Consider the following 24225-nt stretch of genomic DNA (forward strand, 5'->3'; position numbering starts at 1 on the left):
ACTTCTCTCTGCTGTCTTGGGGAAGGGCATGGGGTTGTGAATTATACCAAAATGTCGCCGACGCCCACAGCCAGGCAGTGGGAGGAGTCACCCTGGGATGTTCAGGAACTCCGTTTTGATTTCCTACACCATCACCTCGCAGCAAGTAAAGAGACGAGCCTCTAACGGCAGAAGGCTGTTTAGTGGAGCTGGGGAGGGAAAAGGAAGGATTGAGAGGAATCCCCCACTCCCACCCCATTTCCGTTGCTTTGGAGACTGGCGTCCGCCCTCAGCAAGGGAGATGCTCCCGGGATACTGAGAGCTTCATTCTGTCTCCGGGGCGCTGGCAGGGGGGTCCCAGCTCCACTGCCGCTCCAGGTTACAGGTCGGCGCGCTCAGACGCGTCCTCGGGAGGCTTAGCGGGAGCCCACAGGTGCTCGGGGGGCACCTGCGCGTCCGGCGCCGACTTGCGGTAGAAGCCGAGCTCCTGAACCAGCATATTGATCTCCTCGCGGGTCATTTCGCTGAGTGGGATGCGCTGAGATGGAGAAAGGGCCGGGTCAGTATTTCAGGACCGCCCCCCCCCCCCGGAGGGGGGCCCTCCCGCCAATGCCTCACCTCTAGTTCCATGTAATTGCGAGTTAACAGCACGAGTTCGGGGTCTGCCCCAGGGAGGTGCTTCATCACCAGGTTGTGGCTGGAGGAGATGTCAAGGGGGTGGGAGCAGAGGCAAAGAGCCTAGGTGGGCACCCAGTCCTCATTTACTATGAGATTAGGGTTCAAAGAAGTAAAGGGCCCTTCTTTCCACTAATAATCTCTCTTGCTTACTTAATTTCGAGACTTCCTCAGAATCCTCTGGACGGCCAATATCAACCTCTTTGACAGACGACAATTATTTCCTATCCCTGTGAAAACTTGAAGCTTTTCCCAAGTGCCCTCCTCATCCCCCTTGCCCAGAACAAGAGAAGGATACTATAGAGGAATGTCCTGAGTGACAAAGGCCTTCACCTGGGGAGGAACCACAGCATCAGAAAATGGGACCTCAGAACCCTCTAGACATGGGGAAATGAGGCCCACTGAGGTCACAGAGCAAGCCAGGTCCAGTCTCCCACCTCCAAGTACAGGGATTCCTCTCTGACCCCCAGTTAGTAAGCAATGTTGCTTATTCCCTAAGGGGACCCCTTCCTTCAAACTCACCTCCTTTAGACGATTCAACTGTCATCCTCCACAGGTCTGGAGAGAGAGAGAGAATGGTTTAAATCAGGAGTCTGTCACTATACAGCCAAGACCATGCTATCCTTAAGACTGAGTTGGGTAAGGCTGTGAGCTGGAAGAGCAGCATGAAGCTATGGAGGAAAAGGTCCTGTGGACAAGGAGATCTCTACCCAGGTCGGGAAACTCAGACCTACAGACACAGGGTAAGGGACGAGGGAGAAGAACTAGGCATGGGTTTCTGCCTGCAGGTTCCTGAGAGCTGACCAATGCCCAGGAGACACACGTTACAGCATTCTCCTTTCCTCCAATGGAGTTCTAAACCTGGCCTTGGGCCCTTGAAGCCTCGTGGGAGAGTTAGACCAGAAGGAGACAGCTCCAGAACTGCCCTGAGGGCCCTATTAGAGGCACCTGCCATCTGGTCCCTACCCCACCCCATGTGGAGTTAGCCCTGCCAGCCACCTGTGGTCCAGCTCCACAAACCATCTGGCTACCCTTCCCTGACCATGAGGATGAGAGGGCCCTCGGTACTCCCTGAAGGGAGGCCACCTCCTGACAGGAAGTCCAGACCTCACCACCACTTATTTCAGGCTTCCCTTACATTCCCTTTTCCCAAAAAATAACTAAAGCCCATGAAGAGTCTGTAAGCATCTCAATCACTTAGGAAGACTCTAGGGCAATTCCTTAGTGGGGGTGGGGTGATGAGGATGGTGGTCCAGACTGCTGTGATGCGTTGGTATCTCGTTTCCCTGCCCTCTCCTCCAGCTCCGGCATAGTACATAGGGGAGGAGCTTAGAAGGTCTTTTTCTCCCCCCAGAAGATTCTTAAACGCCAAACACTAAATCGGGGTGGGGGGAGGAATAATAGGAAAAAGTGGGGTTATCAATGGGGGGATTCTAAGGAGCAGTTTTAGGAGAATTTAGCCAGGAAAAGAGGGGGCTGGGTGTCCAGAGACCCACGGTGCGGCCAAATCGGGAGCCCAGCAAGGGTTCGGAGTGCTAGGCCGCAAGGTCGACGTCTATTGCTCCCACATTGCATTCTGTGCATCCGGTGGCTAGGAAATAGAAGGGATGATTCCGGCGCCATGCAGGAGGGAAAGAGGGAGATTCGGGGATTCTGGTATTCCTGAGGCCAGAGTATTCCAGGGTTGAGCGGCTGCGAGGTTCTGGGATGGTTCTGGGAAAAGGCGCACTCACCTCCACCCGCCCCCTGGCCAGGCCTCGAAGACGGTTCCAGTCCGGTCGGTAGGTGGTGGCGGCGGTGGCTGGAGCCACAAGGGCCGCGAGAAGCAGCAGCAGCGGCGGCGGCCACAGTAGGATGCTCATCTGTGCCTAGCGGGAGACGTTCCGCAAGCTGCACCCAAACTCGGCCGCAGCGCCACGTCTGGCCTGCAGGCTGGCCCCGCCCCAGCTAAAAGGCTCCGCCCACCCATAAACCACGCCCCCAGAGCTAGAAGCCCCGCCCCACCCAGGCTCGTGCAGGCGCCTCCTACTAACCCCCAGCCCTGTCGCAGCTACTCTCCGGGGCTCCAGACTTCGTGTTCCCCGTGCTGACAATTTCCGTACTGTATTTGCCCACTGAGAGTAGGCTCCCGCAGGATGCCAGGGACAGCGCCACTTCGCGCCACCAGAGGGCGCAGGCGCGCCGCAGGCGGACACGAGGCTATCTGGGTCAGACTTAAGGAAGCAGAAACCTAGGAAATCTTTATATTCTTTTGATGTCTTTGAACGAGATTCATTCTGATCAAAGCTTCAATTTCCCAAAGCCCACGTTGTAGAGAGGACTATTACCTATGCCCTCGCCGGAGAAGGCTCAGCGGGTAAAAGTGTTTGCCATGTGAGCCTGATACCTGAGCTTCATCCTCCAACTGCAAAAATGTGAAAGAAAAACAGCGGCTCCCAAAAGTTCCGCTCTGGACGCTTCCCTGCTCGCGCACCACGGCATGAGCGTGCCTACACAGATATACTATATAGTAAATATATTTATTTAAAGTGGTGGAATAAACTCAGGATGGTAAAAAATACCTCGGATCACAACGCACACATAATAATAATAAATATAAATTCTTAAAAAGGAGTTGTAACTAGAAAGGTTGAAAGGGTTAATACATAATACATCTTATTAGAACAGTATTTGATCAGAGATAGGGGGTGGGGAATAAGGGAAGTCTGACTCACTTTGTACAGCCCCCCCACACACACACACACACCTGTCCCCAGCTGTCCTTGAGCTGAAAGCAATACTTCTGCCTCAACCTCCTGAGGACTGAGATTAATTATTAGAACAGACTCTGGCTGTGCTGCCTTCCATTATTCGTTCTTCCCTTTCCTCATCAAGACTCCCCCTCACCCAAGGAACTCCATTTTGCAGATTAGGAACTGTTTCAGAAATGTAAACAGACCAAGTTTGAACCCTAAACACCTCTTTGGATCATTTCTCCAGACCAAAGACAACACAGGTACCATTTCACCTCCTCACGCCTCCATCAGACACAGAAAGTACAGTCAGCTCTTTGTCACCCCGGATTCAACCAGTCTCAAGTTGGAAATATTGGGAAGTAAAAACTGCCTCTGTACTGAACATGTACAGACTCTTTTCTTGTCATTATTCCAACCGATAGAGTGTGGCAACTATTTATAGCATTACATTGTAATAGGTGTTATAAATTATCAAGAGATGATGTAAAGTACAAGACAGGGCCACACAGATTTTAAGGAAATATTAAGTCATTTTATCTATGGGTTTGAGCATCCTCATATTTCGAGTTTGGGTATGGAAGGGTGCCCTGGAACCAGTCCCTGGCAGACAGCAAGAACGCACTGTGCCCTTTCCCACTGAATCGAGAGAACCCTGTCAACACTGAGCCAAGGCTGCTTTGTGATCCGAGGTATTTTTGCCTTCCCGAGCTTATTCCACCACTTTAAAAATGCACATTAAAATGGGATTTTGGGGTCCAGCAAGATGGTTCCGTGATTACAGGTACTTGCTGCCAAGCCTGAGTTCAATTCCCAGAACCCAGATGGCAAAAGGAGAGAGGAGACTTCTACAAATTGTCGTCTGACCTTCACATGTGTGTGGTGTCAAGCGCGTGTGTGCGCGCGCGCGCGCGCGCGCACACACACACACACACACACACACACACAAGTAAATGTAAAAAAAAAATGGGTTTGGGTTGGGGAGACAGCGTAACCTGTAGGCTCAGTTGCTGCACAATCATGAAGACATGGGTTTGGATCCCCACACCAGTGTGAAACTGACTATGATTGAAATGAAAGCACTTAAAGAGACAGGGCAAGAAGATCAGAGTTCAAAGCCCTCCTCAAATGAGCTGGCTCAGCAGGTAAGAGCACGGGATGATCTCTCAGACAAACCATGTTTGATTCCCAGCACCCACATGGCAGCTCACAACTGTCTGTAACTCTAGTTCCAGGGGATCCTATGCCTTAGCTTACCCTCTGCAGGGACGGGGGAGCAAATATGGCGCACAGACTTGCTTGCCGGCAAAATATCCACATATATATAAATAAAAATTAAATTAAAAAGTCATCCTCAATATCATAGGGAGTTCAAGGCCAACCTAACCTGTAAGTGTAAGGGTTTGGGCCTTAATTACATCATCATTCTGGGACTCGGGACAGCCTAAAAAGTGGGCGGGCCCTCTGTGCCCACCTTCCCCCCTTCTCTCTTTCTGCTCTCTGTGTGGTCTCTCTGTCTCTGTCTTTCTCTCTCTCCCCCTCTCTCCCCTCTCTCCCAATAAAGCTCTAGAAAGGTAACCATGACTCGTGATTCTTCCACCAGCATGGCTGAGGCCAGCCACCAGCAGTGCCGCCAATTTAACCAACATTTAACCAACAATAAGACCCCAACTCAAAAATACCACAGACACATGCACACATGCATGCACGCATGCATACACAGAGGAGCTAGAGAGCTGGCCCCAGAGTTAAGAGTATGAATATGTTCTTCCAGAGGACCAGGGTTCAGTTCCCAGCACACACATGGTAGTTCACAACCATCTCCATCTAATGCCTGTTCCAGGTATTCAATGCCCTCTTCTGGCCTCTTGAGAGCACTGCACACATGTGGTGCACAGATCTACATACAGACAAAACATCAGAACATATAAAATAAAATAAATCTTTAAAAATACTACACACATACACAAAGGATTTTAGCTATGTGCTGATGTGCACAGTTGTAATCCCATCTCTCAGGAGGTGGAGGCAAGACAATTGCCTCAAACTCAAGGCCAAATTTGGCTACAGAGTAAGAAGCCCCTCCATCTGCTCCTCACTGCCTTGATTGTTAAGATTTTGGAACAAGCTTAGAGCTGCAGCGATGGCTCAGTGGGTTATGTATTTGCTAGACAAGCATAAGGACTTGAGTTCAGATCCCTAGAATCCATAGAAGAAGCCAGTGTACCAGGCCATGTTTGTAATCGGCATCCAGAGACAGGAAGATACCATGGGCTGGCTGGACAGCCAGGCTAGCCCAATGTGAGCTCTAAGTCCAGTGAGATAGAACATTTCAAAAAATAAAGTGAAGGGCTGTCTAAGCAGCCCAGAAAGAAAAGGTGTTTGCCACAAAACCTGACGACCTGAGTTCAATCTCTGGAGCCCACAAGGTAGGACAGAACCAGTTCCTGAAAGTTGTCCTCTGACCTGTACAAGCAAGCCATGGCATGCCCACGTCCACACACAAGAAATACATGCAACAAATAATCTTAAAGCTGAGTGTGGTAGAACAAGGCTTTAAACCCAGCACCCAGAGGGCAGAGGCAGGTAGATCTCTCTGAGTTCCAAGCCAACCAGAGCAATGCAGTGTGAGCCCGTCTTAAAAAATAAAAAAGGTGCCAGGCAGTGGTGGTACACACCTTTAATCCCAGCACTTGGGAGGCAGAGCCAGGTAGATTGCTCTGAGTTCGAGGCCAGCCTGGTCTACAGAGCGAGATCCAGGACAGACACCAAAACTACACAGAGAAACCCTGTCTCGAAAAACCAAAATAAAATAAACTAAAAAATAAATAAGTAAAGGTATGGTTGATGAAGATGACATCATCCACTTCTGAAAGAGGGAGGATGGGTTTCCTCTCTCCTTCCTTTCTTTCAAACTTCCCAGGACGGGAAACTAAGTTCCTTTTTTCAGTTTCCCAGCAAATGTCTCCTTATATCCTACTAGCTTTTCCATGATCCAATCATGTACCATGAGACTTTCTCATAGGAATAACCTGATTTTGACCCATTCCTAAAGCTGGGAACAAGGTCAGCCACTTGCCCAGTTCCTGTTAAGAAAGACGTAGCTGGTAACACATGTGATGATGGCCAACATAGCAGCCAATCGAGTTTATAAAATGTGAATGCACAAATAGATTTAACTAGATCAAGACAATCTAAAAGGGAAAAAAAATCCAAGACTAAAAATGGCTGTCTCTTGGAGGCTGAGATTATGGTAACTTTTTTCCTCCTTTGTACCTTTTTCTGTATTTTCCGTAAGTGTATGCCAGCTAAACACAAGTAGTAAGTTTTGTTTACAAAACAAAACGGAACATAACCCACTAGTTCCCTCCAAACCCCCCACCCCCACATCTGTCTTAATAAGGGCCCCAGGGCGACTGCAGCCAGAGGCCCCACAGAGCCTGTGGTTTTTCTGCTGACACACCCAAACCTCAGGGCCCCATAGGCCCTCCTTGTTCACTGGACAGATGCCACCAAACCACTCTCTTGCATTAACCTGGATGCTGTGGCTGTTGGACCACAGCTGGGCCTGCTGAGGGCTAACCATCAGCTAGTGGGACCCGCAGTGGAGACAAGGGCCGCAACAATACCAGGAACATCCTGGCATCAGCAGCACAAGACATTCCAGAACAGAAACCTGCTCCCAACTCATACCCCTTTGGTGGTTGTGTGCCGTCTAGGCCAGCAGCTTCCTTGGGTAGGCTGGGAGCGAAGCTTAGTCTGTGATGAGTTTAGGCTCATCAGGGTCAGGGACTGTTTTTAGTTTCAGCAAAGATTTAAGAAAGGATTCAGGCAGTGGTGGTGCATGCCTTTAATCCCAGCACTCCGGAGGCATAGGCAAGGGAATCTCTGAGTTCGAGGCCAGTTTGGTCTACAGAGTGGGTTTCAGGGCAGGCAGAGAAACTTTGTCTCAGAGAAAGAGGAGGAGGGAGATAGCTGGAAGAGGGTCACAACTTCAAGACCAGCCTGGGCTACATAGTGAGGTCTTCTCAAGATATAGATAGATTAGGTAGTAGATAGATAGATAGATAGATAGATAGATAGATAGATAGACAGACAAATAGATAATCACCACCAATAGCAATAGCAATAACAAAAGCACAGTAAGTGTAGAACTAAACCTGGGATGGAGTCAGGATTCAGTTTTTGGCCAGGAATAAGGCTCAGTATATGACCAGCATTATGGTTCAGTCAACAATAAAGCTCAGGACTTGGACTTTGACCAAGTTCAGGGCTCCATTTATGACCAAAATAAACAGAATTTGCATGATACATGGTGAGAATTCATTATGAGATCAAGGGCTGGTCAATGATTAAGCTTAGGGTTCTGGGACCAAAACCAGTGTTTCATCTTATATCAGCGCCAGAACTTTGTCTCAAACAAGAACTAATCCAAGCTGAGGTTAGCAATCACTCTGTGAGTGGGGTTCAACGCTTAGGTTAGGATCAGGGCTGAGTCTGGGTCCAGAATGAAGGTCTTAAGACAGGATCAGCCTATCAGGTTAGGTCAGGTCAGTGTGTGACCTGCCAAAGAATAATTCTAAAGTGATGGCCAGAGCTCTTTTGAGAGCCAGAGTAGAGGGTCATACTTGGCATGGGATCAAGTCTCAGTCAATGTCAAGGTTAGAGTTCACGCTGGGTATGGGATGAGGGCCACGAACTTATTCTGGTTCTATGCTTTACTCTGACCTCCAACGAAGATGTTTTTGGAGACCCGGGAGCCCAGGATAGGGCAGTCTGCAAGGGACAAGAATTCCCCCCAGGCAAGCTTAGCAGTCCCGTCACTGCAACAAACTTTTCCTTGCCCGCTGAGGCTGGTGTCTTAGAGTCTTCTAACCTACATGGCTCTGCTGTTTCAGGTCCCTGGCACCAGAATAAAAATAGCCACTCACTTCAGAGCAGCTGACATCGGGTGCCTGGCTGCCTGGGAGGAGGGGAACAGAGAAGAGGGAGGAGGGATGTCTGAGCTCAGCCCCAGCTGTGTGACCTTGGGAAAGTCACCCCTCCAGCCCACTTCCTGGGTGGAGTAACAGCCTTCGAGCAAGGGTAACATCCGTCTGTCCCACAAAAGGAGAATGAGGAGCCAGATGTATAACGTGACACTTGCTACCAATGAGGACCCCCAGGGGAGGAGTGCTCCTCCATCCTCCCTGGTGCTTGCTTCCGGACCTTTCTAGACATCTCCCACATAGTGCCACGCTGTGACTTCGTGCACCGTGGGTCTGATCTGGGATGCAGGGAGGAAGGTGAAGGGCAGAGTCAGGAGGAGTGAGGGAGAGGAGGAGGAAAAGGGAAAGGCCTTCTCTCCTTTGCCCGCTCCTGTGTTTAATCTGAGCTCTAAGGTCAGGAGGGCACGGAACCGAATTTTGAATCCTCTCTCAGGTGACTCCTCCACACCCAAGCTGTCCATTCCTCTTCTACTTGTCACTTCAGACTCCTCTACCAAGCAAGGCTTCAACAGTCGTATGACCTCTTCTGTAGGGGAGACTCACCCCTCTCCCTCCTCCCGAGGAGCACTGCCCACCCTGTACTCCCCTAAGCATCAGCGTCTCCCTTTGGCACTGGGGACCTTCTGAGCAGGCTCACTCACAGGGTGATGGGGAGGGGGCTGGAGTACTACTCTCCCCCTCCAGGACTCTCCCTTCCTATCCCCGACCTCAACAGTCTGAAGGGGAGTGTGAGAAGTTTCCAGAAAGTGGCAGGCTGAGCTGTTCCTCTGCCTGGCACACTCCTCAGTAAGACAGAGCAGGGAGCTAGGAGGGGCCTCTGAAGACAGCCGTCTCCAGGGGGGCGGTTCTCCCTGGCAGCTGCCCCCGGCCTGCCGCCCTGAGCCCTGGAGCCTGTTATCAACCTCCTTAGTCATTCCTTCTAGCAGCTCAAATATAGCTCCTACCAGCTTTCTTTTCAGCAGGGGTCCACCCCCTGCCACCCCCTTCCCCTTCCTTTCTCTTCCCAGAATACAACCAACCCAGGCCTCAGTTTCCATATCCACTAAATGGGTAGTCTGGAACAGATGGTGATGGTGGTGATGGTGATGACCACAGACTAGCTTTACTAACAGCTTGCTTCTGCCATGCCCCAAGCTAACTTCTTCGATGTATAGCTTATTTAATCACCACAGCAAACGCAGGAAGCAGCTAGTGTTTTACTTCCCTTACCCGGATCAGGACTCTCAGTGACCTCCCAAGTACATCAGTAAAGACAGGGACAGAAGCAAAGTTCCAGCAGCGTTCTGAGCCCAGCGAACAGGGACAGTGGGGAATCCTGGTTGGCAGAGGACTAACCTGTACATTCATTTCATGATATTTGCGTGGCTTTCAAAGGGCCTAGGTGCCCCTTTCTGAGCCCTGGGATTGGTCCTGGAGGCCTGAATCTGCACCCTTAAACTCTGCCAGGATCACATCAGAGGCCGGCTCTCCTGAGGATCCTAGTTACCCATCTGTAAAGCAGGAGCTGAAGGACTGGACAAGGTGAGCTCCAGGTTCCCTTCCCTCTCGGTGACTACAGTCGGCGCACACTTCCATCTTCACCTCCAATTCCCCAGCACCCTTTCCACCAATGCCACGCTCCCACCTTGCTCCGTTCCTCCTCCACCTCAGCACGCCCACCACCAAAGACTGTCACTGTCTCTTTCACCTCCACCTGTGCCTTCTCACTTACATCTGCCATCAGCCCCTCCACTGACGGGAGCCATAAGCCTAAGCCATATTTGGGCTTCTCTCCTTTTTTCCTAGAGCTAGGCCTTGCTAAGTCTCCATAGCACCAGAACCTCTTCTCGGAAATCAGGTGACTGTGCTGCAGTTAGGCAAGAATAGATAATCCACATAGCAACATTCCCTGCTGGCTGAACAACTTATTATTAAAGTCCCCTCCTTGCTTGCACCCCCTTTTGCCCACCCCAGATATGCCTTAAGAAGAAAATACAATTTTGGAGCTTGATCAGACATCCTGTCATGCTCTTATTCTTATTTGTGTCTCTTGTCCCTCTCCTTCGCCGGCCCTCCCTTCAGGTCCCCCATTGAAGACCCCGCTGGCCGGGGCACTCCACCACCTGCACCGCCATCATCCTCACCACCATGGCCTCCACCTTTACCATCCATCCCTCCACTCCACCACTACTGTTGCCATCAGCCCCATGATTCTACCATCCTAATCAGGTGAATAACCAACCCACCACTACAGTCGTCTCCTCCCGTTACCCACGAAATACCTTTCTACCCCACGATTTACACTGGCCTGAGCCTTTGTCCCTACGCATGCATTCCAGCCTTACTTACAAAAACGCTGATGCGGGATACCCAAGCCTTACTCAGAGCGAGTCCGGAAGATCGAGCACAGCCAGAAAACAAAAACAAAAACAAAAAAAAAACAAAACAAAAAAAAACGCCTGCAGTATCTGATCCCAAGAACTTCAAATAGGAGTTGGCACAGGCTGATGAAAATGCAGAGATGGCCATTGACCTACAAGGACTCTGGGCACAGGACTCTGAACGTTTGGGGCCAGGAAAATGGCTCAGTAGATAAGAGAACTTGTTGTGTAAGCTTGAGGACCTGAGTTCAACTCTCCAGAACCCATGTAAAAAGTTGGGCATGGTTGTGTGCACCTGAAAGCCTCCACGGAGCAGGTGCACGGCAGACAGGGGGCTTGCTGGGACTTGACGGCTGTCAGATTAGTTCAAGATTCATTGAGAGACCCCATCGCAAAGGAATAAGACAGGGAATGAGAGCGCAAGGCACCCGAGGTCCTCTTCTGGCTTCCGCATGTGTGTACCTGGGCACATGCTCCTGCACACACATGGGCACACACCAAGTACATATACCACACACACACAAATACACAAATAGCACACATACACACAAACGGACAAAAGACTGAACATTTTCTGCCTGACCTGGGTGTCGCTTGTCTTTGGTTCGATCTGGTAATCCTAGATGAATTCAGATTCCAAGGATAACTTGGCTGAGAGCAGTCAGAGTGGAGAGGACAAAAGGCCCATGTTTATCTCGCCGAATCTGACCTCTCCAACCACTCTCTCTTCTTTTCTTTTGAATTTTCTTATTTTTACTGAGAAAGGGTCTCACACAGCCCAGGGGGGGCTCAATATTTATAGCAAAAGGTGACTCTGAACCTTTTTTTTTTTTTTTTTTTTTCCGAGACAGGGTTTCTCTGTGTAGTTTTGGTGCCTGTCCTGGAACTTACTCTGTAGCCCAGGCTGGCCTGGAACTCACAGAGATCCACCTGTCTCTGCCTCCCAAGTGCTGGGATTAAGGGAATGTGCCACCACCGCCCGGCCTACTCTGTCTGAAGTTTTATTTTTCATTCTGTGTGTATGTGTGTGTATGTTATATGTGTGGGTACTTGCAGGATCAAGTCCCCTGAAGCCAGCTGGAGTCACAGGCAGTTGTGAGTCACCTGATACGGATTCTAGGAATCAGACTTGGGCCCCCTGGAAGAGCAATCACACTCTAAACTGCTGAGCTGTCTCTCCCGCACCATGGCATTGAACTCTTGATTCTCTTGTCTCCACATTCCCAGTGCTGAAATTACAGGTTCAACTCTTCTCCATTCATTTATTCATTCATTCATTCGTTCATTCATTCATCAAACACACCCCTGTACCTGTTGGGCACCAGGCCCTGATCTGGGTCTTTAAGGTTTGGAAGCCTAGTGAGCTTTTGGCTTGGTTTTGGTTTTGGCTTTTTCAGCGAAGTCTCCCTATGCATGCCAAACTGGCCTGGCTTTGAACTCACGCTATAGCTCTGGCTAGCCTCAAACTCTCAGTAAGCTTTCTACACTGGCTTCCCTGGTGCTGGGGTGATAATATGTGTCAACCCCCTAAGCTTTGCAGGCCTCTCTTTAACTCTCCTGCCAAGCCCCTCTCCTACTGCTGGACCCCTCTCTCCCCAGTTTCCCTCCCCCACATACCCCACTGGTTCATGTTGGTTAGATTCCTGGGTTACGCCACTGAAATGCAGAGGACCTCTTCAGTTCATGCAGTGACCTTGACAAGTGCCTTTCAGAGCCACAGCCAGTGAGTGAGTGAGTGCTAGTTAGAGAGAGGTAGAGATTGGACTGGGGCAGGCTTGAGTGTGGGGACATCTGAGGGCAACGAGATGTCTGCAAAAGAGGAGGGGCTGGCACTGAGTTTGAAAGAGAGAAGACTCCAGTGGATGGAGCCTGACTGTCTGGTTTTGGTATGGGAAGAATAAGCCAGACAGGGATGGGGGTGGAGGAGGGGGAGCTGACCCAAGGCTTTAAAAATGGGGCAAGGGTGGGGGCCAAGCCAAGTCCTGAGCTAATGAGGAAGTCAGGAAAACGACAGGGCAGGGACTCTGGTGTTCCTGAGGCCTAGAAGAGGCTGCTGACCTCTGAACCACTGGTCCCTACATTGCCTGCAGGTGTGTCTGTGGCCCTCCCTGGAGAAGGGTGGGTCTGGAGGGTGGGGCAGACAGAGGGGGGTCTCCTCCATCGTCCAGGAGGGATTAGTGCCAGGCTGATAGGTGCTTATATTACCCACGGATATTCCAGCAACAGCAGCCAGCCTGAAGTTTTCCTAGGGACTAGCTACTTAGCCCTGGCCACCTTTAATATGGGAAGTAGGTGCCTGTGCCTTTAAATTCTCAGCAGGTTGAAATGGCTGATGACGTCACTGGTTCCCGGGAGCTGAGGAGCTGGAGCCAGAACCCAAGGGAGACAGGCTGGGCTGCCGGGGGCTGCAGACATGGAGGGCCAGAGCAGCAGTGGTAGTGCCAGGCCAGGTACCAGGACTGGCCTGGGTCCCTTGCCTGTGCCCCATGGGGTTTTGCAAGCTGGGGCACCCTCAAAGGTAAGAACCCCCAAGCCCTAGCTCCTATTCCTAATCCCTGGTCTCACACTCCCCCACCATACACACTCTGCAGGCACTCTAGTGCCCCTAGCTAAGTGGCTAAGGGACTGGTACTTTTCTGTGCCTACCAACCAGGGACTGGGCAAAAAGGTCACCCTGGAGGGGCAGTGATGGGATGCCCATAGAGAAATGGAATCAGCCATGGCCTGGAACCCCCCCAGAAGCTCTCTGGATGGTTGTCAGGGGCTCCAGCTGTTCTCCAGCCTTGCTGTGTGACCTTGGGCAAGTTGCTTGTCCTCTCTGAGCCAATGCAAAATGAGGGGGTTTGTGTCTGAAGACTAGAATTGTGACATCTGGGATGTCTAAGTTGTTAGTGCTGGAGGCGGTATGGTGGTTGGGGGGGAGGGGGCACACAGTGGGACACTTGGAGCCAAGGAAAGTATCCAAAATGCAGCCTCAAAGAGCGGAGTTCACTGAGGGAAGTGGAGATAGAGTTTCAGGCTCTCTGATCCGAGAAGGACAGGGACAGAGACTGGGACTGAGCTGTCTCCAGAGCAGCATGGGGCCACCCTGGGGCGAATATAGACCTTCTTCTGTCCTCCCTGGCAAAGGGCGAGTTCTCCTGGCCTCTGGAGACTGAGAACATCGTAAACAGAATGAACAAGGGAGGGGAGCTATTGTCCTTCCACCCATCAGGTATAAAGGGTACTGATCTGCCTGTGGGGAGAGGACTGGCAGATAAGAAGGCACAGCCTGGGCAAGGAGAGGCGTGGCAGCAGACCACACTCATCGGGAGGGTGGGCTTACTCTCCAGCACTCAGGAAGTTCCGGGAAGTGCTAGGTTAGAAGTACAGGCTACTCACCCTGAACACACACACCTTAGAAAGTAGTGTGGTCAGGGGCCCTTCCTATGGTCCCTTGTTTAACAGAGGGGAGACAGGCTGTAGGCAGAGGAGCATTTGCCTAAGATCACACAGAGCTGGGATGGGAATGCATACGACAGTCTCAGCTGCCAGCTCTTGACCCTGCATGGTGCACTGGGAACCGATCTGCACAGGCAGGGCTGTGACCAAGGGGTCAGGAGTGCCAGGTGGTGTGTGAGGGGCACCTAAGGGCTACTGGCACTGTGGAGGAAGGAAAAGACATTCAGTTGGGTGGACCCTGTATCCCCATACCCACAGGGACAGACTTGGGGTGTCCAGTCAGCAGCCCTCAGTAGGAGAGGCTGCAGGGGCTCCAGTGAGAGCCATTCTGGATGCTGGTCAAGGTGGAGTCGATGCCAGCCAAGAAGATTAGGAGAGCCTTCAGATTCAGGGTCATGCTCTGCTCAGTCCATTCAGGGTCTTAGTCTGCCCATCTGTGAAAAGGGCTTTAAAGTTTAATATAGAAACATGGCTTGTGTATCCCATCCCTTCTGAGAGAGAAACTGACCTAGAGCAGAGTAGGTTAGTATGAGAAAGCAGGAAGAATTTCCTTGGACTGTGTTGTTCTTAGCTGTATGGGTCTGCTGGAGTCTGTATGGAAGTGGAGACTTGAGCCCTTGGTTGAAGTCATTCTGAGTCACTGATTTGTCCTCTACAAGGTGAGCCCAAGTTTTCAGCTCCCAGCAAAGAACACAGGCCCAGTACCCTTGGAACCAAGGCTGGCTCTGACACCCGTGGGACCACGAGCAGCTGCATCACCTCCCTCAGAGGGGCCGAGGCCAGCTTTAGCATCTCCCCGACCCATCCTAGCTCCACTCTCCACCCATGGAGAACAGAAAAGACCTCCAGGCCACCGCAGCTCCAACCTGGCTTCAACATCCGTGGGCCAGCTGGTGGTATCTGCCTCTGCAGGACCAAAGCCTCCACCAGCCGCCTCAGTCTCCATCCTGGCTCCAAAGTCTCTTGGGCAGCTAGTAATATCCGCCTCTGCTATGCCAAGGCCTCCTGCAGCTACCCTGGGGCCCATCCTATCTCCAACTTCCAGGGACCAGAAGCAGCTGTCACCCACCTCCGTGGGACCTAAGCCAGCACTGGCAGCCTCAGGCCTGAGCCTGGCCCTGGCGTCTCAGGAGCAGCCTCTGCAATCCCCCTCCAGTCCTTCCCCGGTGCCCAGTCCTGTTCTGTCACCCTCTCAGGAGCAGATCCTAACTCCAGCATCTGTGACATCTGTCCCACATTCTGAGAGACAGTTGCCAGCTAGACAGAAGGATGCTGTCGTCCCCAGGCCCATTGCCCCCGCAGAGGGGTGTCTCCAGACTCCAGCTCAGGCAGCTACTCTTGCCACCTCTCCGCCAAGGGCCCAAGCTTCCTCAGACCCCCGGCTTTCCCCCTCCTTCCGTGCCCGACCAGAGGCTCCACGCCACAGCCCGGAGGATCCCGTCCTGCCGCCGCCGCCACAGACCCTGCCCTTAGATGTGAGCCCAGGCCTTCCAGAGCCTGGCACCCGCTCCCCTGGACTTCTGTCCCCCACCTTTAGGCCAGGAGCTCCTTCAAACCAGACTGTGCCCCCGCCTCTGCCCAAGCCACCTCGGTCTCCCAGCCGCTCTCCCAGCCGCTCCCCCAACCGCTCTCCCTGTGTGCCCCCAGCCCCTGAGATGGCACTCCCAAGACCTGGCACCCAGAATGTAGGGCCTGGCAGGTCCCCAAGCCCTAACCTACAGGCACAAGAGAGCCCAGCCTCCACCACCACCTCACCATCTTCCTCTTGGTCAGCTCAGCCTACCTGCAAGAGTGACCCTGGATTCCGGTGAGGGACTTTCTCTCATGGAAAGTTAGGGGTATTTTTACTCAGTTTACCTCCCTAAAAATTTATCCTGGTGGGGGGGCACTGCTAGGCCCACTTTGGGACCCTAGAAGATACTGTCCTTCAGTTTATCTTCCCAGGAAGGGGAAGGGCCCTTTCTAAGGGCCCTCAGATCTTTACCTGCCTCTATTTAACTCTCCAGAGAGAGTCCTGTGAGAGAGAAAGGGAGGGTGGGGAAATGGTGCCCAGCAGTAAAGTCACCCATGCCCCTGCCTCCAGGATCACTGTGGTTACATGGAACGTGGGGACTGCTATGCCCCCCGATGATGTCACATCTCTTCTTCACCTGGGCGGTGGCCATGACAGTGACGGTGCAGATATGATTGCCATAGGGTAAGGAGCCGTGTGGGTGGGTCCCTTCCTGAGTATTCTGACCTTCCTGGACGCGCACCCTTAGAAGGAATTTCTCAACTAGCCCCTCCAATCTGATGGTTGGTCCCTTCCCCCTCATCTTCCAGGTTGCAAGAAGTCAATTCCATGATCAACAAGCGACTCAAGGATGCGCTCTTCACCGACCAGTGGAGCGAGCTCTTCATGGAAGCTCTGGGGCCTTTCAACTTCGTGCTGGTAACGACACCGACACCCTCGTGGGAAGCAGAAACCCTTTTGGATTCCCACTTCCATCTCTGGGGGGACTGCTGGGTCTTTGAATTAGAGATGAAGTGTGGGGGGGGCGGCAGGAGGCAGAGGCAGGGGCTGGGGGACAGGTGTATGGGGAGTGTCCCCCAACAGGTCTCCCCCTGCAGGTGAGCACCGTGAGGATGCAGGGTGTCATCCTGCTGCTGTTCTCCAAGTACTACCACCTGCCCTTCCTGCGGGACGTGCAGACGGACTGTACGAGGACAGGTCTGGGTGGCTACTGGGTGAGTGTGGGAATGGGCTTGAGTGTGGTCTGCACGATCCCCCCTTCACGCTTGCATCCTAAACCCTGAGGCCCACCCACCCCAACCCAAGCACCACTCATTACTACGTCCATTCCCTCACACTGCGCCCCTTCTCTGCTCCTTCCTTGTCCCAGCATGCTGATTCTTTCCTTAGAACCCATCCCATCTTAAGCTTAAGCCTCCTCTGCTCCTCACTTGCTCTTATGCCCAGCCCAGTGACTCTCCTCCCAGGTCGGGGCCCATGACCTGTCAAACCTCACCCCTAGGGTAACAAGGGAGGAGTAAGTGTGCGCTTAGCAGCCTTCGGGCACATGCTGTGCTTCCTAAACTGCCACTTGCCAGCACACATGGACAAGGCGGAGCAGCGCAAGGATAACTTTCAAACTATCCTCAGCCTCCAGCAGTTCCAGGGACCAGGTGCACACGGCATCCTGGATCATGAGTAAGTGAGTTTGCAGACTGCTGGCTGGGGTGGGTGTGGAGAGGTGACCTATTGACTTGTGTGAGGGACCCACCCATACTGCCGGTAGGAAAATGGAGGCGGATAGCAGTTTGGTGGGGAGGGGTGGGTCCCGCAAGGTGGATCTTTGCTGAGGGGCACCTTCTTGCTGAGGGTCCTATCCTAATTTCTCTAGACCCTCTTACCCCTCTGTCCCTATTTTCTTCCGTTTCCTGGCTGACTGAAGGCTCTGGCAGCTCCCACCCACTGGCACCTCTAAAGAAAGGCCCCAGTGTTATGGGCTTGCATAGGTGCCAGAAAAGATCTAGATTGAGCCCTTGTACCCCATGGACCCACTGACCCCCATTTCCACCCCGGAGCAGCCTTGTATTCTGGTTTGGGGACCTGAACTTCCGCATTGAGAGTTACGACCTACACTTTGTCAAGCTTGCCATAGACAGCAACCAACTCCATCAGCTCTGGGAAAAGGACCAGGTAAGACTCCTCTTCTCCCTCCCTCACCCCTGAACTCCACCAGCACCTCAGGTTTCTGCCCTCGCCCTCATCTGTCCCACCCCATCTCTGGATGCTACAAGGCCCAAGCAGTTTGTTGTTCTGTCTTTCTGGACCCCCACAGCTCAACATGGCCAAGAACACTTGGCCCATCTTGAAAGGTTTCCAGGAAGGGCCCCTTAACTTCGCTCCCACCTTCAAGTTTGATGTGGGTACCAACAAATATGATACCAGGTAAGCCATGAGATGGGGTGGGATGAGGGAAAGGGAGCCTGTGAGAATCAGGGGCAGAAGATAAGCCTGGGGCTGTGCTCTGACCCTCCCCACCCCCACCCCAGTCCCTGAAACTCAGGCTACTCTCTCCTCAGTGCCAAGAAGCGGAAGCCAGCTTGGACAGACCGTATTCTGTGGAAGGTCAAGGCTCCAGGTGGAGGTCCTAGCCCCTCAGGACGAGAGAGTCACAGGCTCCAGGTGACCCAGCACAGCTACCGCAGCCACATGGAGTACACTGTCAGTGACCACAAGCCTGTTGCTGCCCAGTTCATTCTGCAGGTGAGTCCTGGCCCATCCTCCCTTCATGATGCTTGGCCAAGCTGAGCATCCTCTATCCACAAGTAACCTGTCCTTAACAGCATCCGATTTTTCAAACAAGGAGGAGGTAGGGTTATAATTTCCATTTTCAAACGAGACTGTGACTAAGATACAACCTCCCTTGCTCAGGGCCACACAGTAAGTAGTAAGTAAGAGGAAAAGGAAGTATTTGAACCCAAGACAGTTTGATTGCAGAACTCATATCTTTCCACTATCTATAACTGACTTCCTTCTTCCAAGAAATGTCTAAGGCAACAAGTTAAAATTTGAATGTGGAAACAGGAGAATCAAGAGTTCAAGATCAGCCTCAGATACATGGTGAATTTGAGGCCAGTTTGTGTTATATGATACCCTGTCTCAAAAAAAAAAAATTCATATATAGAATAAGACCAGCAAATCAAAATGTTTACTCAAAGCCCAGGTGACAGTCATTCATTGTTAATTTATTGAATAATTATCACCTAATCAATAGAACAGAAATTATGAAATGGGGCAGTGATGAGGAAGAAGAGAAAGAGAAAAAAAAAATACAAAGACAGGTTGTGGATATACCGGTTGGCAGATTGTCTGCCTACTTACCATATACAAGGCCCTGGGTTCCATCTCAGCACCACAAACTCAAAATAGTTACTTTAGCTTAATGCCACAGTCTCCACATCTCCAGATCTCCAGATCTCAATATTTGGAGGAAAATGTGTCTGGGGACCTAGTGAGATGGCTTAGCGGTTAAGAGAACTTACTGCTCTTGCAGAGGACCCAAGTTCCATTTCCTGCACCTGAATGGGGCAGCTTACAATCACCTATAACTCCAGATCCTTGAGATCTGATGCCTTTAGCTTGTGTAGGTCCCCACACACATGCACATACCCCCCTTACAGACACACACACACACACACACACACACACACACACACACACACATTTTTAAAAATAATTTTAAAGTATTGTTTTAAAACATGTGCCAGGGTTGGGGATTTAGCTCAGTGGTAAAGCACTTGCCTTGCAAGCGCAAGGCCCTGGGTTCGGTCCTCAGCTCCAAACCAAAAAACAAAACAAACAAACAAACAAACAAAAACCATGTACCTATATTGAACATATATAGACTTTTTCTTGTCATTTTCCTTAAATAGTACAGTGTAACAACTACCTCCATGCCATTTGTATATTATATGTTATTATATTATATAAGTATCATAAGTATTCTAGAATTTAAAGTATATAGAGGGATGTACAAGTTACATGCATATACATGTTTTACATGAGGCATGTCAGCATTCTTGGGTTTTAGTGTCTATCGGGGAAACCAAACACACTCGGATGCTCAGGAATGACTTTATTGTGTTAAAAGCTGAGGTTTCCAGTTGCCCAAGGGAAAGAAAGCAGTTCCATAGTCTTAGAGGCTATTTGGCAGATGATGTATTCTAACTCTATGATTTACTCTGAGGTAACCTTAGGCTCCTACCAAGACGGTTGTGTGCCCCAAGTCACGTAAAGGTTTGGTGGCAGAAACAGACCAGGGTAGATCCCATGTTTCCAACCTTGAAACCTAAGCTGTGTTTTCTGGATTTCTTGGTGAGATAAGAAGGAGCCCTGCAGGCCAAAGAATGTTTCCCTTGGTAACTTTGTCACGTGATCAGTGGGCCACTACTTCAGCTGGGGATGAAATCAGCCCACGCCTGGCCTCCTGGGAACTCTGGGACAGGGATGGGGTGGGAGCTTTTGCTGCTGTTGTTTTTAGATTGATTCTGGCTTTGTACTGGGCTCCTTCAAGCTCATGGCCCTCCTACCTCGGATTCCCAAGTGTTGGGGTTATAGGCATGTGCCACCACACCCCAGCCCTGAATTAGAGGCCTCACCTGGAGGTTCCCAGCACTTTTACCCTATCCTTCCTGTGGCTTGAGGTGCAGCTCAGTGGTAGAGCATTTCCCCAGCATGGGCAAGGCACCAGGTTCAATCCCAGCATTGCAAAAAGAACTACAAGGAAAAGAAAATAGCTTTTTAAAAAGTTGGTGTAAGCTGGGGCTGGTGGCCTACACCTGTCATTCCAGGATTCAGAATAGTGAAGCAGGTGGATCAAGAGTTCAAGGCCAGCCCAGGCCACATCGTGAAAGCCGGGTCAAACAACAATGAAAATTACAACTGAACCAAGCACGGTGGCGAATTTCTCTAATTACAGTGTTTCAGAGGCCGAGGCAGAAGAGTTTCAAGTTCAAAGCCAGTCTGAATTATACAGTGAGTTTCAGGCCTCCCTGGAATATATTGAGACTCTGTCTCAAAAACAAAACCCCAAATTACCTGCCAGGTATCTTCTACACTTTAGGCTGTGTACATACATCACCCCTGAATGCCTTAGGCTCTGAAAGGTCCAGCATCTCCTCCCTATTTTACTGATGGGAGAAACTGAGGCTATTTATTTATTTTATGCATAGGGGTGTTTTGGTCGTGTGTGTTTCTGTGTACCTGGTGGTACCTGTGGAGGCCAGAAGAGGTATTAATTAGATCCTCTGAAACTAGGTGATTTGAGCCACCATCTGGGTGCTGGGAATTGAACCAAGGTCCTCTGGAAGAGAGCAGACAGTGCTCTTAACCACTCAGCCATCTATCTCTCAAGCCCCTTGCTTTGATTTTTTTTTTTAAATTACATTTATTTATGTGCATAGGTGTGTGCTCCCTGGAAGAGGCTGGAGGACAACTTTTGGGAGTTGGTTTTCTCTTTCCAAATGTGGATTCCAGGGACTAACTCAGGTCATCCTTAGGATAAATCGTCTTTATGCACTGAGCCATCTCACAGGACTTGTTTTTTAGTTGGTTGGGGATTTGTTTGTTTGTTTGTTTTATTTTTCTTGTCTTTTTGAGAACAGAGTCTCTTATAGCCTGGTCTGGCCTCCAACCAAGGACATCCGAGAATCTGATCCACCAGCCTCCACCTAAGTGCTAAGGTTATGGACATGGACCTCTATGCCTCTGTAGGGATTTTGACCTTGTAAAACATTGGAGCACATTTCAACCTGCCCTTCTGTTAGGAACCTGGGACAGGGAAAGAATGTACTGGTTTCTTCTGGAACAGCTAGGCTCAGAGGCTGAGGGAAGGAAACCTGACACCAGATCAACAGGGACCAGACAAGGGCCTGAGGCTGGCACCGCCTGAGCTCTTTCTTAGGGACACAGGTGGCCAGTACTCTGGCTGCTTGCCACTGCAAAAACTCCACCTATCCAGGTGACTCTCCTGGTTGTCCTGCTGGTCCTAGGGGAAAACACTCGTGATTATAATTTATCTTCATGGACTGACGACAAAGGCCGCTATTAGCGGGCCCTTAATAGTAAAATTCAGATGGGGAAACAGAGTTTGGGAACAGCTAGGGCCTTGTCTTAGGTCACACAGCAATTTAGTGATAGAGCAGGAAAATGAACTGAGGTCTCCAACCATCCATTTCTGGGCCTTCGTTGGCTCCAGGAATCTCATGTACCACAGGACTTTACCTGCCTCCCTTGCTAGCATTTAGGCAAATTATTTAGTGAGTGAGCACTCACAAATTGTATTTCAGGGAATCAGTAGTAGTACAGTCCCAGGTATAAAACAAGATCCTGAAGAGGGCTCAATGGTTAAAAGTACTCATTAGCAGCTCTTTCAAAGGAACCAGGTTCAATTCCTGGCACCCACATGGCAGCTCACAACCATCTGTAACTCCAGGTTCAGGCACCAGGCACACACATAGTGTGCAGACACTTATGCAGGCAGAACACTCATACACATAAAGCAAATTTTTAAAAAAAATTAAAGCTAGACAAGGGCCTCTGAGTTTATGGACAAGGGCCTGCCGTTCAGAAAAGCTAAGGAAGTGACCCATTGTATAATCCAACAATGGCTGAGCCAAGGCCAAATCTAAAACTGGCTGGCTTCAGAGCTGTGTTCCACTTGCTTCCTAAGAAAGCTAAGGATCAAAAGGGGCCCAGAATGAAGGCAGGAATTTTTGTTTGTTTGGGTTTGGCTTAGTTTTTACCAGGTTTTTGGAACAGTGTTTCACTATATAGCCCGTTCTGGCCTAGAACTTGCTGTGTTGCCCAGGCTGTCCTCAAACTATAAACCCTCTTGCCTCAGCCTCCAGTAATACCGTCATTACAAGCATGAGTCACTACCCAAGAGCCCTAGGTATGTGAGATGCTACAGGGTTTCCTCTGACATTGTCCTCTGTCCCTGCCTTGCTTGGGCAGTTTGCCTACAGGGATGATGTGCCTTTGGTACGGCTGGAGGTAGCGGATGAATGGGCACGGCCGGAGCAGGCTGTGGTGAGGTACCGCATGGAAACAGTGTTTGCTCGGAGCTCCTGGGACTGGATCGGCTTGTACCGGGTGAGAAGGACAAGAGTCTGGGGCTCTCAAGGAAGGAGGGGGCCTGCAGCCATCCTGGAGTATCACTGGCTTGTGCGTGTTTGATGCTCTGCTGGGAGGCTGCTGGCATTAGGCTGTCCCAACCTAATGTCCCTGGTTCCTCTTTTCCTAGGTGGGTTTCCGCCATTGTAAGGATTACGTGGCTTATGTCTGGGCCAAACATGAAGAAGTCGATGGGAATATCTACCAGGTATTTACAAGGAGAGGAGGGTTGGAAAAAGGCCCCATTGCCCTGGAGACACCAGGATTCGGCTTGGGGGAGGGGTCCTGAGGCTACCCTTTGGCCCCAGCTTGGGCCTCTACCCCTGTGCCTACCAGGTGACCTTCAGTGAGGAATCACTGCCCAAGGGCCACGGAGACTTCATCCTGGGGTACTATAGCCATCTCCACAGCATCCTCATTGGCGTCACTGAACCCTTTCAGGTAAACAGATCAGACTCCAGGGCCAAAGCACCTCAGAGAAGTCCTGGGCAAATGTTACATCTTCTGTGTTCTGCTCTGTGACCTCAGACCGGTCGCCCCTGGTCTGCCAACACCGAGGGAGGAAGTGGGCAGGCTTAGAGAGTGGGATTGCCCCAAGTGGCTAATGTTCTCTCCAGATCTCGCTGCCTACCTCAGAATCAGCCAGCAGCAGCACCGACAGCTCAGGCACCAGCTCGGAGGGCGAGGATGACAGCACTCTGGAGCTGCTGGCACCCAAGTCCCGCAGCCCCAGCCCTGGCAAGTCCAAGAGACACCGCAGCCGCAGCCCGGGCCTAGCCCGCTTCCCGAGTCTGGCTCTCCGTCCTTCATCCCGGGAACGCCGGGGTGGCAGCCGTAGTCCCTCACCCCAGAGCCGCCAGCTGCCTCGGGTAGCCCCTGACAGGGGTCACAGCAGTGGCAGCCGCGGGAGTAGTGAGGAGGGGCCCTCTGGGCTGCCTGGCCCCTGGGCCTTCCCACCGGCTGTGCCTCGAAGCCTGGGCCTGCTTCCAGCCTTGCGACTGGAGACCGTAGACCCTGGTGGCGGAGGCTCCTGGGGACCTGACCGGGAGGTCCCTGACCCCAACAGCCTGTCCCCCAGCCCCCAGGGCCGCCTGGGGCTAGAGGAAGGAGGCTTGGGGCCTTGACATGAGTTAGGCAGATGGGCCTGGACAGCCTCACTCCGCCCCTATCTTCCACAAACCTGCCTGCCTCTCTTGCTGCTGCTCCAGCCCTCAACCACACCCGCCACTCTGTCTTGGCCAGGAGTGGCCAACTGGGGCTCCCCAAACTCAGTCCTGGCACCACCTCAACTGTGACAATAGGCAAAGCCTCTCCTGGGCCCCCATCTGGGATGGTGGGGGGAAACTCTGGCAGATGTTCCGATCTTGGGGGTCATCCATTAGGAATTA

At 51.4% G+C, this 24225-nt stretch overlaps 2 protein-coding genes across 3 annotated transcripts; one reads left to right on the forward strand and one right to left on the reverse strand.

Moving 5' to 3' along the window:
* Positions 1-162: 162 nt before the first annotated feature.
* Positions 163-2608, reverse strand: Selenom (selenoprotein M). Its single transcript, XM_036201079.1, has 5 exons — positions 2388-2608; positions 1177-1212; positions 953-987; positions 598-676; positions 163-517 (listed from the first exon to the last, which is right to left on the reverse strand). Exons 1-5 carry the CDS (start codon positions 2514-2516, stop codon positions 359-361), a joined length of 438 nt encoding a protein of 145 aa, XP_036056972.1. The 5' UTR covers positions 2517-2608; the 3' UTR covers positions 163-358.
* A 10152-nt stretch (positions 2609-12760) lies between these two features.
* Positions 12761-24025, forward strand: Inpp5j (inositol polyphosphate-5-phosphatase J). Of its 2 annotated transcripts, none has more exons than XM_036201394.1 (13): positions 12761-12824; positions 13051-13252; positions 14835-15982; positions 16259-16372; positions 16498-16606; positions 16786-16902; positions 17190-17365; positions 17746-17857; positions 18000-18109; positions 18244-18427; positions 22679-22816; positions 22968-23045; positions 23146-23250. In XM_036201394.1, exons 2-13 carry the CDS (start codon positions 13148-13150, stop codon positions 23185-23187), a joined length of 2433 nt encoding a protein of 810 aa, XP_036057287.1. In that variant the 5' UTR covers positions 12761-12824; positions 13051-13147; the 3' UTR covers positions 23188-23250. The 2 variants fall into 2 exon arrangements, with proteins under 2 accessions (XP_036057287.1, XP_036057286.1); XM_036201393.1 differs by lacking the exon at positions 12761-12824 and adding an exon at positions 23455-24025 and having other exon boundaries at positions 13065-13252; positions 23174-23278.
* The last annotated feature ends 200 nt before the right edge of the window (positions 24026-24225 follow it).

This window comes from Onychomys torridus, chromosome 10 (assembly GCF_903995425.1).
Source record: "Onychomys torridus chromosome 10, mOncTor1.1, whole genome shotgun sequence".
Classification (NCBI taxonomy): Eukaryota; Metazoa; Chordata; class Mammalia; order Rodentia; family Cricetidae; genus Onychomys; species Onychomys torridus.

Bases quoted from the DNA above. Each gene is read 5' to 3' on its own strand.
- Inpp5j (XM_036201393.1), top strand. From the start codon at position 13,148: ATGGAGGGCCAGAGCAGCAGTGGTAGTGCCAGGCCAGGTACCAGGACT. The intron at 13,253-14,834 runs GTAAGAACCCCC...GTCCTCTACAAG, and splicing joins AAGCTGGGGCACCCTCAAAG to GTGAGCCCAAGTTTTCAGCT. The intron at 16,607-16,785 runs GTAACGACACCG...CTCCCCCTGCAG, and splicing joins GGCCTTTCAACTTCGTGCTG to GTGAGCACCGTGAGGATGCA.